Source organism: Bufo bufo, chromosome 9 (genome assembly GCF_905171765.1).
Source record: "Bufo bufo chromosome 9, aBufBuf1.1, whole genome shotgun sequence".
Taxonomy (NCBI): Eukaryota; Metazoa; Chordata; class Amphibia; order Anura; family Bufonidae; genus Bufo; species Bufo bufo.
In genome coordinates, this window is record NC_053397.1 from 128,512,233 (window position 1) to 128,528,440 (window position 16,208).

The 16,208-nt window shown below is 43.7% G+C and overlaps 1 protein-coding gene across 3 annotated transcripts in view; it reads left to right on the forward strand.

The window, feature by feature from the left end:
- Positions 1-1,056: 1,056 nt before the first annotated feature.
- LOC120978679 (L-selectin-like) overlaps positions 1,057-16,208 on the forward strand; it is an 869,073-nt gene continuing 853,921 nt past the window's right edge. For all 3 annotated transcript variants that reach the window (XM_040406944.1, XM_040406945.1, XM_040406946.1), the window contains exon 1: positions 1,057-1,203. In XM_040406944.1, the coding sequence (XP_040262878.1) occupies positions 1,201-1,203 (3 nt within the window). In that variant the 5' untranslated portion in view covers positions 1,057-1,200. The remainder of the gene's footprint in view (positions 1,204-16,208) is intronic.

Genomic DNA, 16,208 nt, shown 5'->3' on the forward strand with positions numbered 1-16,208 from the left:
AAGAAGACAGAAGAGATGCCGGCTGCGCGAACAAGTGGATTAAAGTGAGTTACATTTTTTTTTAATTTTTTTTTAACCCCTCCAGCCCTATTTTACTATGCATTCTGTATTCAGAATGCTATTATTTTCCCTTATAACCATGTTATAAGGGAAAATAATAATGATCGGGTCCCCATCCCAAACATCACCTAGCAACCGTGCGTGAAAATCGCACCGCATCCGCATTTGCTTGCGGATGCTTGCGTTTTCACGCAACCCCATTCATTTCTATGGGGCCTGCGTTACGTGTAAAACGCACAAAGAGGAGCATGCTGCGATTTTCACGCAACGCACAAGTGATGCGTGAAAATCACCGCTCATGTGCACAGCCCCATAGAAATGAATGGGTCCGGATTCAGTGAGGTGCAATGCGTTCACCTCACGCATTGCATCCGCACGGAAATCTCGCCCGTGTGAAAGGAGCCTAACAGTTACATTTTAAAGAATAGTTTATTTTAAAGAAAATCAAACAATTCCATGGCTGAAAATGATTGGGCATGTCCTAGGCAGGGCTTACATGCCTCAAATTTACCAAATACAGTGTTCGTAAGTATGCCAGTTATTACTTGAGCAGGTCTTTCCTACATGTGACCACCAAACAGTAGTACAAATAATAATGTGTGGTAAAAATCTATACTGCACCCAACTAACAAAACCACACATATAGTTGAAATACATACTTTATTGTATTATATCAAAATTAGACATACAGTGATTAGATAAAATCAATTACAAATTGCAGTGCAGATGAGCACTATGTAAAATTGGGGCCCCAACCAGACTCTAGGTCTGTGCGAACCCAATAACAAAAAATGTGTAGAATGCACCAGGAAGGACATCTGAGGGGATCATTGAGGGTGAGAATTGATTCTTTAATTTTTCCAAAGCATTCTGAACACTTTACTACTAGCACTATGACAAATATTTATTGTATTTTGCAGACAGTAAAGTGTTAAAGTTCTGTCACCAGCACATTTCCTATCCTCTAATGCAACACCTGACAAATGACATCTGGAGTGTTACACAACCAAGCAAGTACAGGAAATTCAAGCCGATTACAGAAGTACAGTACATGGTAAAAGCCTTTACAAAAATTGTTTTGCTCTATTGATTCTTCTACCAGCCAGGTTTCTACAGGAATATAACAATTTTAAGACCATAATGGTAAGTGTATATTTCTACATACAGTACAGTAAAATACATTGTGCTGCCTAATTACTAGAAATTTACTGTCTTGAAATAGTCATTTAGAAAACAGAAATGAGGTTGTTTAGGAATAAGCAGGTTCGTTTTATAAATGACTAAATATTTCTTATGGTTTGACAGTAAAGTTAGGTTTTGCCCCAATGGAAACAAGATTTGCAGCAGCATTCGATATTTATACCTTTACATATAAGATAATAAGATTTGTTAATGTAACTCCGTTTAATGGGTTGTACCATGCTTTTAATTGTGGCAATAAAAGTAATTTCCTGAAAAAAATAAAAAAAATAAAAAAAATAATCAAATTAATTGGGGACTTTTTAGTGTTTAAAAAAAAAAAGAAAGTAAAAGTTCACTTGCACTTGCAAATTTTCATCATTAGGCTTATCATTATTACCAGAACATCAAATGATAACTAGTTGTGGGTCATTTTGTATATATGTGAAAAATGTTCTGAACTGTGCAGGGAGAATTCCCAATGGAAAGTATATTCTCCACCTATGCAAACAACCAGCCGTTTACTGTAACTCATATTTTATACATAGTTTTTTCCGTAAAATTATATGAGAATCCAACACATTTTTTTTAACATGATCTATTTGACTCCTTTTGTGTAGCAGTAGTCCTAGGAGAGAATGAGAGAGATTTCCTTCTGAGTACAGCTAGATTTTGTTGAAAGCTATGACAACATTTAGACAAAATCGGCACAGATCAGCACATTTTGGTATAATATGGCTTTGAGAATTCCACTGCATCTACCTCACCCAAAGGAGGCATGGCTAAGGCTACTTTCACATCTGTGCTTTCCCTTTACGATATTGAGATCCGTCATAGGACCTCAATAGTGGGGGAAAACGCTTCCGTTTTGTCCCAATTCATTGTCAAGGGGGACAAAACTGAACTGAACGAAACGGAGTGCACCAGAATGCATTCCGTTCCATTTGGTTGCGTCCCCATCGCGGACAGAATAATGCTGCAATCAGTGTTTTTATGTCCGCGATGTGGTGCGGAGCAAGACGGATCCGTCCTGACATACAATGTAAGTCAATGGGGACAGATCCGTTTTCTCGCACACAAGAGAAAACTGATCCACCCCCCTTTGACTTTCAATGGTGTTCATGACGGATCTGTCTTGGCTATTTTAAAGATAATACAGCCGGATCCATTCATAACGGATGCATACGGTTGTATTATCATGACGGAAGCGTTTTTGCTGATCCATGACGGATCCAGCAAAGACGCTGGTGTGAAAGTAGCCTTACTGGAATAAGGGTGTCATTTTATGGGAAATGGAGTGGTCTGAGATGTGACATTTTTCAACCAAATGAAACCACAATTCTGATATAAAATGATTTTAGAAACTAAGCCAACTGACTAAGTCTACTTTCACACCTGCGTTCGGGTGTCTGCTTGTGAGCTCCGTTTGAAGGGGCACACAAGCGGCCCCGAACGCATCCGTACTGCCCTAATGCATTCTGAGTGGACGCGGATCCGCTCAGAATGCATCAGTCTGGCAGCGTTCAGCCTCCGCTCCGCTCAGCAAGCGGACACCTGAACGCTGCTTGCAGAGGCAAGCAGATCCGTCCAGACTTACAATGTAAGTCAATGGGGACGGATCCGTTTGAAGATGACACCATATGGCTCAATCTTCAAACGGATCCGTCCCCCATTGACTTTCAATGTAAAGTCTGGACGGATCCGTTCAGGCTACTTTCACACTTAGAAATTTTTTTAAACTATAATGCAAACGGATCCGTTCTGAACGGATCCAAACGTCTGCATTATAGGAGCGGATCCGTCTGAGCAGACATCAGACGGACCCGCTCTGAACGGTAGTGTGAAAGTAGCCTTAGCCAACTAAGTTGTTATGAAATTAGACAAACGGGTCTAGCGTGCACCAAAAATATTACCCAGCATGAGCCATTGTAATAAATTTAATAAATGTCTTCCCCATTATATTTATACACAAGGTGTCTGTGGAGCCTATATGGCAGTGCACACTGTATAACTGTGTAATAAATAGACTAGAGATGAGCGAACCAATCGAGATTAGTTTTGGGTCCAATTCACTGAATCTTTGAAAAAGTTTGGTTCGGACCCGAATCGGTTTAGGCCGAACTGAAGTTGCTCCAATTGCCCTGAAAGTTGGTATATAACCCCCCTCTGTTGTCCCTTACCGATGATGTTTAACCCATTAAGGACCCGTGTCAAACATGTACGGCGCTGGTGGCCGTGACTTAAGGACCAGAGCCGTACATATACAGCTGGCTGATCGGGCGGGTACAGGTGCTGCGCCCACCCGATCAGCGGTAGGGATCTGGCAGTCACTGATAGTCGGACCCCTGCTGTATGCGCCAACATCGGTGAAAACACAGATGCCGGCACATAACCCTTGCACTGCCACAGTCAGCACTGAGCACGGCACATGCAGTATCCTGCCGTGTCCAGGGTGGCCATCGGGTCCCTGCGCTGCTGTGACGGGTACTGATGGAAGTGTAACGGTCACGTCCACACACACACAGGGGGAAGGGTAGTGACCACTGCGCTCCACCCTCACCCCTGGCCCTGCCTACTTGCCTCACGAGTCCTGATGACAGGGGACAACTGGACGGCAGTCCCTAACTTAGGCTATGTGCAGGGAAGACAGACAAGACAAAATACGGAACATGAACGGACCGGGTCAGAACCAAGAGTGCTACGCAGTACAACGGATTAAGCAAAGAATGGTCAGGAGAAGCCGGGGTCAAATACCAGGAGAGTAGCGAAGTACAAGAGGAGTCCTAAGAGAGTAGTCAGGTGGGAGCCGAGGTCACAATACCAGAATGGATGCGCAGTACAGGAGGAGCAGGCAGAGGATCGTCAGGGAACAGGATCAGGTAAGTATTCAGTAGTCCAACAGATAGCCAGGAACCTAGAAACTAACAGGCAACCTGTGACCAGCAGGCTGCCTGTATTTATAGTGGGGAGTGAGGGTCATGTGACGTGGCCAGCGTCACATGACCGACAGACCAACCAGTAGAGCACCGAGTGATCAGCTCGGCGCTCAAGGCAGACTAGGAGCAGGGAGCCACCCAGCCAGCAAAGCTGCCCTGGGAATGAGGTCAAGCACAGAACCTCATTCCCAAAGCTAAGCAACAGGTCTGCGGGAAATGGGGGACCAAGTGCACCTTCGGAACCCCGTGACAGTACCCCCCCTTTTTACGAGGGGCCACCGGACCCAAGACTTCAGGCGATGGCTTTTCAGGGTGTTCTAAATGAAATTTACGAACAAGTCTAGGAGCATGAACCTCCCTAGCAGGTACCCAAGATCTCTCTTCAGGGCCATACCCCTTCCAGTGAATCAGGTACTGCAAGGCATTACGCACCTTCCTGACATCCACTATTTTAGACACCACATACTCGACAGCATCATTAACAAGAACCGGCGCAGGCAAGGCTTTTGATGGTACTACCGGTTCAAAATATTTTTTAAGCAGAGATTTATGGAACACATTATGAATGTGGAATGACTCGGGCAGCTCCAACCTAAAAGATACCGGGTTAATCACTTCTGTGATCTTATATGGTCCAATAAAACGAGGAGCAAATTTTTTAGAAGTTACCTTGAGAGATAGATTCTTGGAGGACAACCATACTTTATCCCCAACCTGAAAGTTCACCCCCCTTGAACGTCTCCTATCGGCCTTGAGTTTTTGAGAACTTTGAGCCTTTTCTAGGTTCGATTGAACCCGGGCCCAAACTGTGCACAGTTCGGAGGAGAGTTTATCCGCTTCAGGGTTAGAGGAGGAGACGGACGACCCAGAATGAAAACGGGGATGAAAACCATGGTTACAAAAGAAAGGGGAGACCGCAGCAGAAGAATTGACACGGTTATTCAAAGCAAATTCAGCCAACGGAAGGAATTTGACCCATAATTGCTGGTCATCAGCAACATTCAACCTCAAGAGTTGTTCCACAGACTGATTAAGGCGTTCAGATTCTAGTAAAGACAGGGCGGCACTACCTTCTTGAATTCGCGGTGCACGTGTTAGTGGAATGGCGTCCAGACAAACGTTTCAAAGAAGAAGACCGGCACTTCGCAGATGTAGATCACAATGTAGATTTATTCAGTCACATATTCAAGTGGCATAGTGACGCGTTTCAGCACAAGTGTGCTTTCATCAGACTGCAATGAAACATCTTACACTCCAGCTATTTATACATAAATGAGACACTAAGGAACTGACATCATCAGAGGAGCTCCGCCTCCCTCATTAACTAAAAATTTGCATATCAAATAATCGCAATGAAATATTCGCATTAGAAAATTCGCATAAAAAAAATTCGCATAAAAAAATTCGCAAAAACATATCCACTCTATACTGGCGAAGATTTTCAGTCCAATAGTCCATTTTGGCAGTGATTAATCACGCTGAAGAAAAAGAGAAATATATTTATCTAATTACATAAAGCCGAATGCCTTATAGGAAGCAGGACACATTGTACTCACGATTGAGACCCCTGGGCTCCATTGTCTGAAGACGATGGATCCAGTAAGCCTCTCTTTTCAATAACAATTTATTTCTATCACCCCCTCGACGGGGTAATGATACACCTTCAATAATCTGATACCTCAACTGCGAGATATTATGTTTTTTATCATGAAAATGAAGGGGTATTGGAAGTAATAAATTCTGTTTGCGGATAGTAGATTTGTGTTTACTTAGTCTGTCCTTCATTCTCAACGAGGTTTCCCCCACATATAATAATCCACATGGACATTTAAGAATGTAAACCACAAATCTACTATCACAGGTGAACGTGCCCTTTATTGGAATATTTTCACCTGAGTGAGGGTGGGAAAAACATGAACCCTTTATGACGCTGGAACAATTGACACAATTTAAACAAGGAAAAGTGCCCCGTCTAGGTGTAGATAAAAAACTCTGTCCTCTTTCTATTTTATTACTTCCCACATCTGCCCGGACTATTTTATCCCTAATATTTTCTGCCCGTTTATAGCATATCATGGGTGGCCTCTGGAACTCTCCTATCCGTGGATAGGACTTGGATAATATGTGCCAATGTTGATTAACAATAGTCCTCAGGCGCTGGGACCAAGGATGGTATTTAATCACTAAGGGGATCCTTGTTTCTTTCTTAGTTCTATCCGGTGGTGTAGTCTCAGCTTTATTACGCTGTATTTTCAATAGATCAGGGGGGTAGCCTCGCTCTCTAAATTTATTGGTCATATCGTCTAATCTTATTTGGCACATATCCCTATCACTGACGATCCATCTAGCCCTCTGGTATTGTGAATATGGGATAGATTCCTTGATGGTTGCTGGGTGACTACTTGAAAAGGACAGCAAACTGTTCCTATCAGTTGATTTCACAAATAAATCCGTCTGTATCTTACCTTCTTTGTCCCTAGTCACCCAGGTATCCAAAAAGGAAATTCTATCAGAACTATGGTGTACAGTGAATTTAAGTTCATCCCAGATGGAATTTAAATACGTGGTAAATTCCGTAAGGGATCGGACGTCGCCTCGCCATACGCAAAAAATATCGTCGATGAATCGACGCCAAAATATACAATGTTGATGATATAGAGGGCTAGAGTAAACAAATTGACACTCAAAAGAAGCCATATATGTATTTGCGTATGGCGGCGCGACGTTCGATCCCATCGCGGTCCCACGGCACTGCTGATAAAAAGAATCTTGAAACAAAAAATAATTTTGCTCAAGGACTATTTTCAAAAGTTCCAGAAAAAATTCCTTTTCTGCCTTTTTGTATGTGCTTGTGCCTAAGAGACCCGCGACTGCATTGATTCCTTTTTCATGAATAATAGTTGTATAAAGACTGCACACGTCTAAAGTGACGAATATGCAGCCTTCATCCACCTGGAGAGATCTAATTTCAGTTAGAAAGTGGCCAGTATCTCGGATATACGATGGTGCTAGTTTAGTTAGAGGGGTTAATACCCTCTCCAAAAAAATAGCTGGATTTGAAAGTATGGAGTCAGTGGACGCCACTATCGGGCGACCTGGTACCGCAACTCCAACGTCACGTCCGAGATTTCGTCAAACCGGTTCTTTTTCATCGGGGTCCGGCAGCGAAACTTCAGGTGGCTCTCGGGGGCCTTTTTTAGGCCAACGCCGTACAAGAAGACCAAGATTAACACCCGGCGAGCCGGCCGTCATCATCGGCGAGGCAGACGCACCGAGGAAAACGCGGTCACAGGTACGGGAGAAAACTTAGTGTTAAACTTATCATCCAAGAGCCTCAGTCCTGCCCAGATGAACTTATTGAAAAAGGGCTTATCTTTCAGCCCGACCGGGAACTTTGATACGTTCACCTTGGACACTGACTTACATCGTTTTTTTCGCAATTTGCGTCTAAAAGCTCAATTTGGTGGTAATGAAACTACTGGTGATGTGGAACAGGTGGTGGATAGCTCTGTTACTACTATGTTAACTGTTAAACAGTTTAATTTGAGAGTAAAAAGTAATTATGCACCTCCCAGGACATATCATCCAGTTGAGACATTTGTTAAATTGGTGCAAAATGATGTCGATAAATTGTTGCAACAATGTAAACAAGGAAAGTTACATGTAAATTATAATTTACCTGTGGAGGAGAAACATGCCCTTGACTCCTTATTAAAAGGAGAAATCCTTAATAATAAAACCTGCAGATAAGGGGGGGGGGGGGGCCATCGTTATCTTAGACAAAGAATATTACGTTAGTGAAATTTTACAACAATTACAGGATAGTAGTACTTATAAAATACTAAATAGTGATCCAGTCTACCATATCAAAGAAATTTTACAGCGAGTGGTAGATAAAGCCAAAGAGAATGAAGTGGTGGACGCCAAATTGGGGGACTTTCTTATAAATCAACATCCGATTACCCCGGTGTTTTACACTCTACCAAAAGTGCATAAGTCACTATTTAATCCACCAGGTCGCCCGATAGTGGCGTCCACTGACTCCATACTTTCAAATCCAGCTATTTTTTTGGAGAGGGTATTAACCCCTCTAACTAAACTAGCACCATCGTATATCCGAGATACTGGCCATTTTCTATCTGAAATTAGCTCTCTCCAGGTGGATGAAGGCTGTATATTCGTCACTTTAGGCTAGTTTCACACTTGCGGCAGGACGGATCCGACATGCTGTTTACCATGTCGGATCCGTCCTGTGGCTGTTCGCCGTGCCCCCGCTCCGTCCCCATTGACTATAATGGGGATGGGGGCGGAGCTCCGGCGCAGCACGGCGGTGCACGGAGAAAGCCGCCGGACTAAAAAACCTGACATGCAGTAATTTTAGTCCGGCCATTATAGTCAATGGGGATGGAGCGGCGGCCCGGGGGCACGGCGAAACAGCCGCAGGACGGATCCGACAGGCTGTTCACCATGTCGGATCCGTCCTGCGGCTGTTTCGCCGTGCCCTGCCGCAAGTGTGAAAATACCCTTAGACGTGTGCAGTCTTTATACATCTATTATTCATGAAAAAGGAATCAATGCAGTCGCGGGTCTCTTAGGCACAAGCACATACAAAAAGGCAGAAAAGGAATTTTTTCTGGAACTTTTGAAAATAGTCCTTGAGCAAAATTATTTTTTGTTTCAAGATTCTTTTTATCAGCAGTGCCGTGGGACCGCGATGGGATCGAACGTCGCGCCGCCATACGCAAATACATATATGGCTTCTTTTGAGTGTCAATTTGTTTACTCTAGCCCTCTATATCATCAACATTGTATATTTTGGCGTCGATTCATCAACGATATTTTTTGCGTATGGCGAGGCGACGTCCGATCCCTTACGGAATTTACCACGTATTTAAATTCCATCTGGGATGAACTTAAATTCACTGTACACCATAGTTCTGATAGAATTTCCTTTTTGGATACCTGGGTGACTAGGGACAAAGAAGGTAAGATACAGACGGATTTATTTGTGAAATCAACTGATAGGAACAGTTTGCTGTCCTTTTCAAGTAGTCACCCAGCAACCATCAAGGAATCTATCCCATATTCACAATACCAGAGGGTTAGACGGATCGTCAGTGATAGGGATATGTGCCAAATAAGATTAGACGATATGACCAATAAATTTAGAGAGCGAGGCTACCCCCCTTATCTATTGAAAATACAGCGTAATAAAGCTGAGACTACACCACCGGATAGAACTAAGAAAGAAACAAGGATCCCCTTAGTGATTAAATACCATCCCTGGTCCCAGCGCCTGAGGACTATTGTTAATCAACATTGGCACATATTATCCAAGTCCTATCCACGGATAGGAGAGTTCCAGAGGCCACCCATGATATGCTATAAACGGGCAGAAAATATTAGGGATAAAATAGTCCGGGCAGATGTGGGAAGTAATAAAATAGAAAGAGGACAGAGTTTTTTATCTACACCTAGACGGGGCACTTTTCCTTGTTTAAATTGTGTCAATTGTTCCAGTGTCATAAAGGGTTCATGTTTTTCCCACCCTCACTCAGGTGAAAATATTCCAATAAAGGGCACGTTCACCTGTGATAGTAGATTTGTGGTTTACATTCTTAAATGTCCATGTGGATTATTATATGTGGGGGAAACCTCGATGAGAATGAAGGACAGACTAAGTAAACACAAATCTACTATCCGCAAACAGAATTTATTACTTCCAATACCCCTTCATTTTCATGATAAAAAACATAATATCTCGCAGTTGAGGTATCAGATTATTGAAGGTGTATCATTACCCCGTCGAGGGGGTGATAGAAATAAATTGTTATTGAAAAGAGAGGCTTACTGGATCCATCGTTTTCAGACAATGGAGCCCAGGGGCCTCAATCGTGAGTACAATGTGTCCTGCTTCCTATAAGGCATTCGGCTTTATGTAATTAGATAAATATATTTCTCTTTTTCTTCAGCGTGATTAATCACTGCCAAAATGGACTATTGGACTGAAAATCTTCGCCAGTATAGAGTGGATATGTTTTTGCGAATTTTTTTATGCGAATTTTTTTATGCAAATTTTTTTATGCGAATTTTCTAATGCGAATATTTCATTGCGATTATTTGATATGCGAATTTTTAGTTAATGAGGGAGGCGGAGCTCCTCTGATGATGTCAGTTCCTTAGTGTCTCATTTATGTATAAATAGCTGGAGTGTAAGATGTTTCATTGCAGTCTGATGAAAGCACACTTGTGCTGAAACGCGTCACTATGCCACTTGAATATGTGACTGAATAAATCTACATTGTGATCTACATCTGCGAAGTGCCGGTCTTCTTCTTTGAAATGATTAAGGCGTTCAGTCTGCCCATTACTCTCAGGATGGTAGGCGGAAGAAAAAGACAATGAAATTTTACATCTTTGACAGAAGGCCCTCCAGAATTTGGACACAAACTGCACACCCCTGTCAGAAACAATATTTTCCGGGATGCCATGTAAACGAACAATCTCTCTCACAAAAATAGACGCCAGGGTTTTAGCATTCGGAAGTTTAGACAGGGGAATGAAATGAACCATCTTGCTAAACCTATTGACCACTACCCAAACCACAGTCTTACCCTCCGCCAGCGGTAGGTCAGTTATAAAGTCCATCGAGATATGGGACCAGGGTCTACTGGGAATGGGTAGGGGTCGTAGGTTACCAGCAGGGCGAGTCCTAGGTGTCTTAGACCTGGCACAAACCTCACAGGCTGACACGTAGGACTTGACATCCCTGGTCAGAGTGGGCCACCGATAGGACCTAGAAACCAGATCCTTAGTGCCCTCAACACCCGGATGTCCACAAAAGGCAGAATCGTGACACTCCCCCAACAGCTGGAGACGAAATTGTACGGGAACAAACAACTTATCTGTTGGGGTGGATGCCAGTGCCAGATGTTGTTCAGCCTCAATGCGAGCCGAGATATCCTGGGTTAGAGCCGCTAAGAAGATGTTTGCTGGTAGGATGGATTCAGGCGGCGTCTCAGTGGGTTGAAAGGCATGGAAGCTCCGGGACAATGCGTCTGCCTTCACATTTTTACTTCCCGGCCTGAACGTAATGGAGAAATCAAAACGGGTAAAAAACAGAGCCCATCGGCTCAAGAAACATTAGGTTTTTATGATCAGTGACAACAGTTACTCGATGCCTTGCCCCCTCCAAAAAATGCCTCCACTCCTCAAATGCCCATTTAATAGCCAGCAGCTCCCTATTCCCAATGTCGTAGTTTCTCTCCGTGGGAGAGAATTTCCTGGAGAAGAAGGCACACGGTCTCAGGTTAGTGAGGCTAGCAGGACCCTGTGAAAGAACTGCTTCTGCGACGTCCTCGGATGCATCTACCTCCATAATAAAGGGTCTCTCCTATTCAGGCTGGATCAGAATGGGAGCGCTACTAAATGCCTTTTTTAATGTTTCAAATGAAGAAATGGCCTTGGTAGACCAATTCTCCAAATCCGCCCCTTTCTTAGTAAGGTCGGTCAATGGCTTAGCAATTACAGAAAAATTCATGATAAATTTACGATAGTAATTAGCGAAACCCAAAAACCGTTGTAAAGCCTTTAAGGATGAAGGCCTTACCCATTCCTTAATTGCTAAAACCTTACCAGGATCCATCTTAAAGGTGTGAGGAATCAAAAAATGCCCTAGAAACAGTATCTCCTGTACACCAAAGACACATTTCTCTTGCTTAGCGGAGAGCTGGTTCTCCCTCAACACCTCTAATACTTGTTTGACATGAGACACATGAGATTCGAAATCAGGAGAGAATATCAAAATGTCGTCAAGATAGACAATAATAAATTTACCTAAGAACTCTCTAAGAATATCGTTCATTAAGTTTTGGAACACAGCTGGGGCATTGCTGAGTCCAAAAGGCATCACCTGATATTCAAAGTGTCCTATCGGAGTAATGAACGCTGTCTTCCATTCGTCTCCCTCCTTGATTCGGATTAGATTGTATGCCCCTTTCAGGTCAATCTTGGAAAACCAGGTTGCCCCCAGAACCTGGTTAAATAAATCCGGAATCAATGGGAGAGAGTATCTATTTTGGACAGTGATCTTATTTAATCTCCGGTAATCAATACAAGGCCTAAGACCACCATCCTTCTTTTTAACAAAGAAAAACCCTGCTCCCATAGGAGAGACTGAAGGTCTAATATGCCCATTAGCAAGGCTCTCCTTAATATAATCTTCCATAGCCTTGCGTTCGGGCCCTGAAAGAGTATAAATTCACCCTTTAGGAAATTTGACACCCTCTATTAGCTCTATGGCGCAATCATAAGGTCTATGGGGGGGTAGAACCTCTGGAATAGGGGATGAGAATACATCAGAATATTCTTTAATAACTGAAGGTAATGTATTAGACCTTACTGAAACCCCAGCCTGGACCACGGACAAGCATGAGTCACACTTAGGTCCCCTTTTCACCAACTCTCCTTTGAACCAATCAATTGTGGGGTTATGTAAACGGAGCCAAGGCAACCCTAGTACCACCTCAACCGGTAGGTTCTCCAAGACAAAAAGAGAACATCTCTCAGAGTGGCACACACCCACGGTCAGAGAAATTTCAGAGGTACATGACCTCACCGTACCACCAATCAGGGGAGTAGCATCAATAGCCATGACATGGATAGGTGTAGGTAAAGCAAACATTGGAATACCCAATTTACTAGCAAATTCTAAGTCAATAAAGTTGGCCGCTGACCCGGAATCAATAAAGGCCTTACCCGGCCACTTATTAACCCCCAGAGAAATTGTTATGGGTACCAAAAGCTTATATTTAGAAAAATCAGGGTGTACCTGGTCTTTAGGTTGTCTTGCCTTAGGAGACTTGTCAGAGAGGACCCTCTTAGGACACTTGTTGATCCAATGGCCAGGATCTCCACAGTAGAAGCACTCTCCGTGTCTGCGACGAAGATTACCCCGGGTCATGCCAACCTGCATGGGATCCTCGGTGGAGACCTCAGTGTTGTCCCTGGAAAAGGCCTCTGGCTGGACCACCATCTGAGAACAGAACTGTCGTTCTTGTCGTCTCTCTCTAACTCGTCGGTCAAGTTGGACAACTAGGGTCATCATCTCCTCTAAGGTCTCTGGAACTTGATAACTGACTAATAAATCTTTTAAATTATCAGACAGACCAGACCTAAACTGACTCTTCAGGGCTGGTTCATTCCATCCAGAGGGGACACACCACCGTCTGAATTGGGTGCAATACTCCTCCGCAGGGAGATGGCCCTGAACCAGTGCCCTAAGAGCCGTCTCGGCTACCAGGGCCCTGTCTGGTTCATCATAGAGGGTACGCAGGGCCTGAAAAAACCCCTCCACGGAAGTCAGACAACTGGCCCCAGGAGGTAACGAGAATGCCCAGTCCTGGGGATCACCCTGTAGTAGAGAAATGATAATCCCCACGCGTTGGCTCTCGGGACCGGAGGACACGGGGCGCAAACGGAAGTAGAGTTTGCAACTCTCCTTAAAGGAGAGAAACCTCTTCCGGTCTCCAGAAAAGGGTTCTGGGAGCTTGATCTGGGGTTCAAAATGTGGACTGGAGGGCAGAGGAATGGAAGAACCTTGCCCTAACTCAAAAGAACGGAGTTTCTCTCCTAGCTCCTGCACCATCTGTGTCAAGTTAGAGACATGGTCAGTCAGGGTAATAAGAGGATTCATGATACAGTGGTTGTTGGGCCTGTTAATCTGTAACGGTCACGTCCACACACACACAGGGGGAAGGGTAGTGACCACTGCACTCCACCCTCACCCCTGGCCCTGCCTACTTGCCTCACGAGTCCTGATGACAGGGGACAACTGGACGGCAGTCCCTAACTTAGGATATGTGCAGGGAAGACAGACAAGACAAAATACGGAACATTAACGGACCGGGTCAGAACCAAGAGAGCTACGCAGTACAACGGATTAAGCAAAGAATGGTTAGGAGAAGCCGGGGTCAAATACCAGGAGAGTAGCGAAGTACAAGAGGAGTCCTAAGAGAGTAGTCAGGTGGGAGCCGAGGTCACAATACCAGGATGGAGCAGGCAGAGGATCGTCAGGGAACAGGATCAGGTAAGTATTCAGTAGTCCAGCAGATAGCCAGGAACCTAGAAATTAACAGGCAACCTGTGACCAGCAGGCTGCCTGTATTTATAGTGGGGAGTGAGGGTCATGTGACGTGGCCAGCGTCACATGACCAACAGACCAACCAGTAGAGCACCGAGTGATCAGCTCGGCGCTCAAGGCAGACTAGGAGCAGGGATCCACCCAGCCAGCAAAGCTGCCCTTGGAATGAGGTCAAGCACAGATCCTCATTCCCAAAGCTAAGCAACAGGTCTGCGGGAAATGGGGGACCAAGTGCACCTTCGGAACCCCGTGACAGGAACGGAAGGCAGCCTGTTGCCTTCCTTAGGCATCGTGGCTGCCTTCCGTGAGAGCCTGTGAGATCCAGCCCCCTGGATCTTGCAGGCAGGAAGCTTTAAGTGTATTACAGTGAGTAATACACTTACAGCCAATGCATTACAATACAGAAGTATTGTAATGCATTGTAAAGGGGATCAGACCCCCATAAGTCCCAGAATGAGACAAAAATAAAAAGTAAAAAAAGAGTAAAAACAAACCATTGTTTTCCATAATAATAAAAAAAGTTTCAAGTAAAAAAAAAGCCCCTTTCTTAAAATAAAACACAGAAAATTGCAAAAATAATAATAGAAAAACAGACATATTTGGTATCGCCGCGTCCGTAACGACTGTCTCTATAAAAATATCACATTACCTTATCCCTCAGGTAAACACCGTAAAAACGTCACAAAAAGTCTATTACCAAGCAATCAAAAAGTAATATGTACCCTGAAGTAGTACCAATCAAACCATCATCTCATAGCGAAAAAAAATGAGCCCCTACATAAGACAGTCGCCCAAAAAATAAAAAAAATATTGCTTTCAGAATATGGAGACTAAAAAATAATTTTTTTCAAAAAAGCTTTATTATGTAAAACTAAAACAAACAACCCCAAAAAGTAGTCATATTTGGTATTGTCACGTCTGTAAACACCAGCTCTATAAAAATACCACATGACCTTACCTGTCAGATAAACATTGTAAATAACAAATAATAAAAACGGTGCCAAAACAGCTATTGTTTTTTACCTTGCCTCACAAAAAGTGTAATATAGAGCAACCAAAAATCATATGTACCCTAAAATAGTACCATAAAACCACCACTTAAGGCTACATGCACACGACCATGCTGTTTTTTGCGGTCCGCAAACCGCGGATCCGCAAAAAACGGAAGCAATTTGCGGAACGGAACGGGCGGCCCATTGTAGACATGCCTATTCTTGTCTGCAAAACGGACAAGAATAGGACATGTTATATTTTTTATACACGGAGTGCTGTCCGCATCTTTTGCGGCCCCATTGAAGTGAATGGGTCCGCATCCGAGCCGCAAAAACGGCGGCTCGGATGCGGACCCAAATAACGGCCGTGCGCATGAGGCCTTATCCTGTAGTTTCAAAAATGGGGTCTTTTCTTGGAGTTTCTACTCTAGGGGTGCATCAGGGGGTCTTCAAATGTGACATGACAACTTAAAATTATCCCAGTGAGATCTGCCTTCCAAAAACCATATGGCGTTCCTTTCCTTCTGCATTCTACTGTGTGCCCATATAGCAGTTTACGACCACCTATGGGGTGTTTCTGTAAACTACATAATCAGGGTAAGGCCTCATGCACATGACAGTGTTTTTTCACTGTCAGTGATTTGGATTCAGTGGTCCGTGTCCAATTTTGCCTCAGTTGTGTTTCCTTGTGTCTTCCTTTTTTTTTTTGTCTGACAGGGGGGGAAAAAATGGAAGGTTAATGAAAAGTGTAATTTTATTGCACCATGGTCTTGTAGAAAAAAACGGACACGGACGCGGACATGGATGACATACCTGTTGTGCATCCGTTTTTTTTGACGGACCCATTGATTTGAATGGGTCCGTCCTCCGTTTTCCACTGACAAGAATAGGACAGGTTAT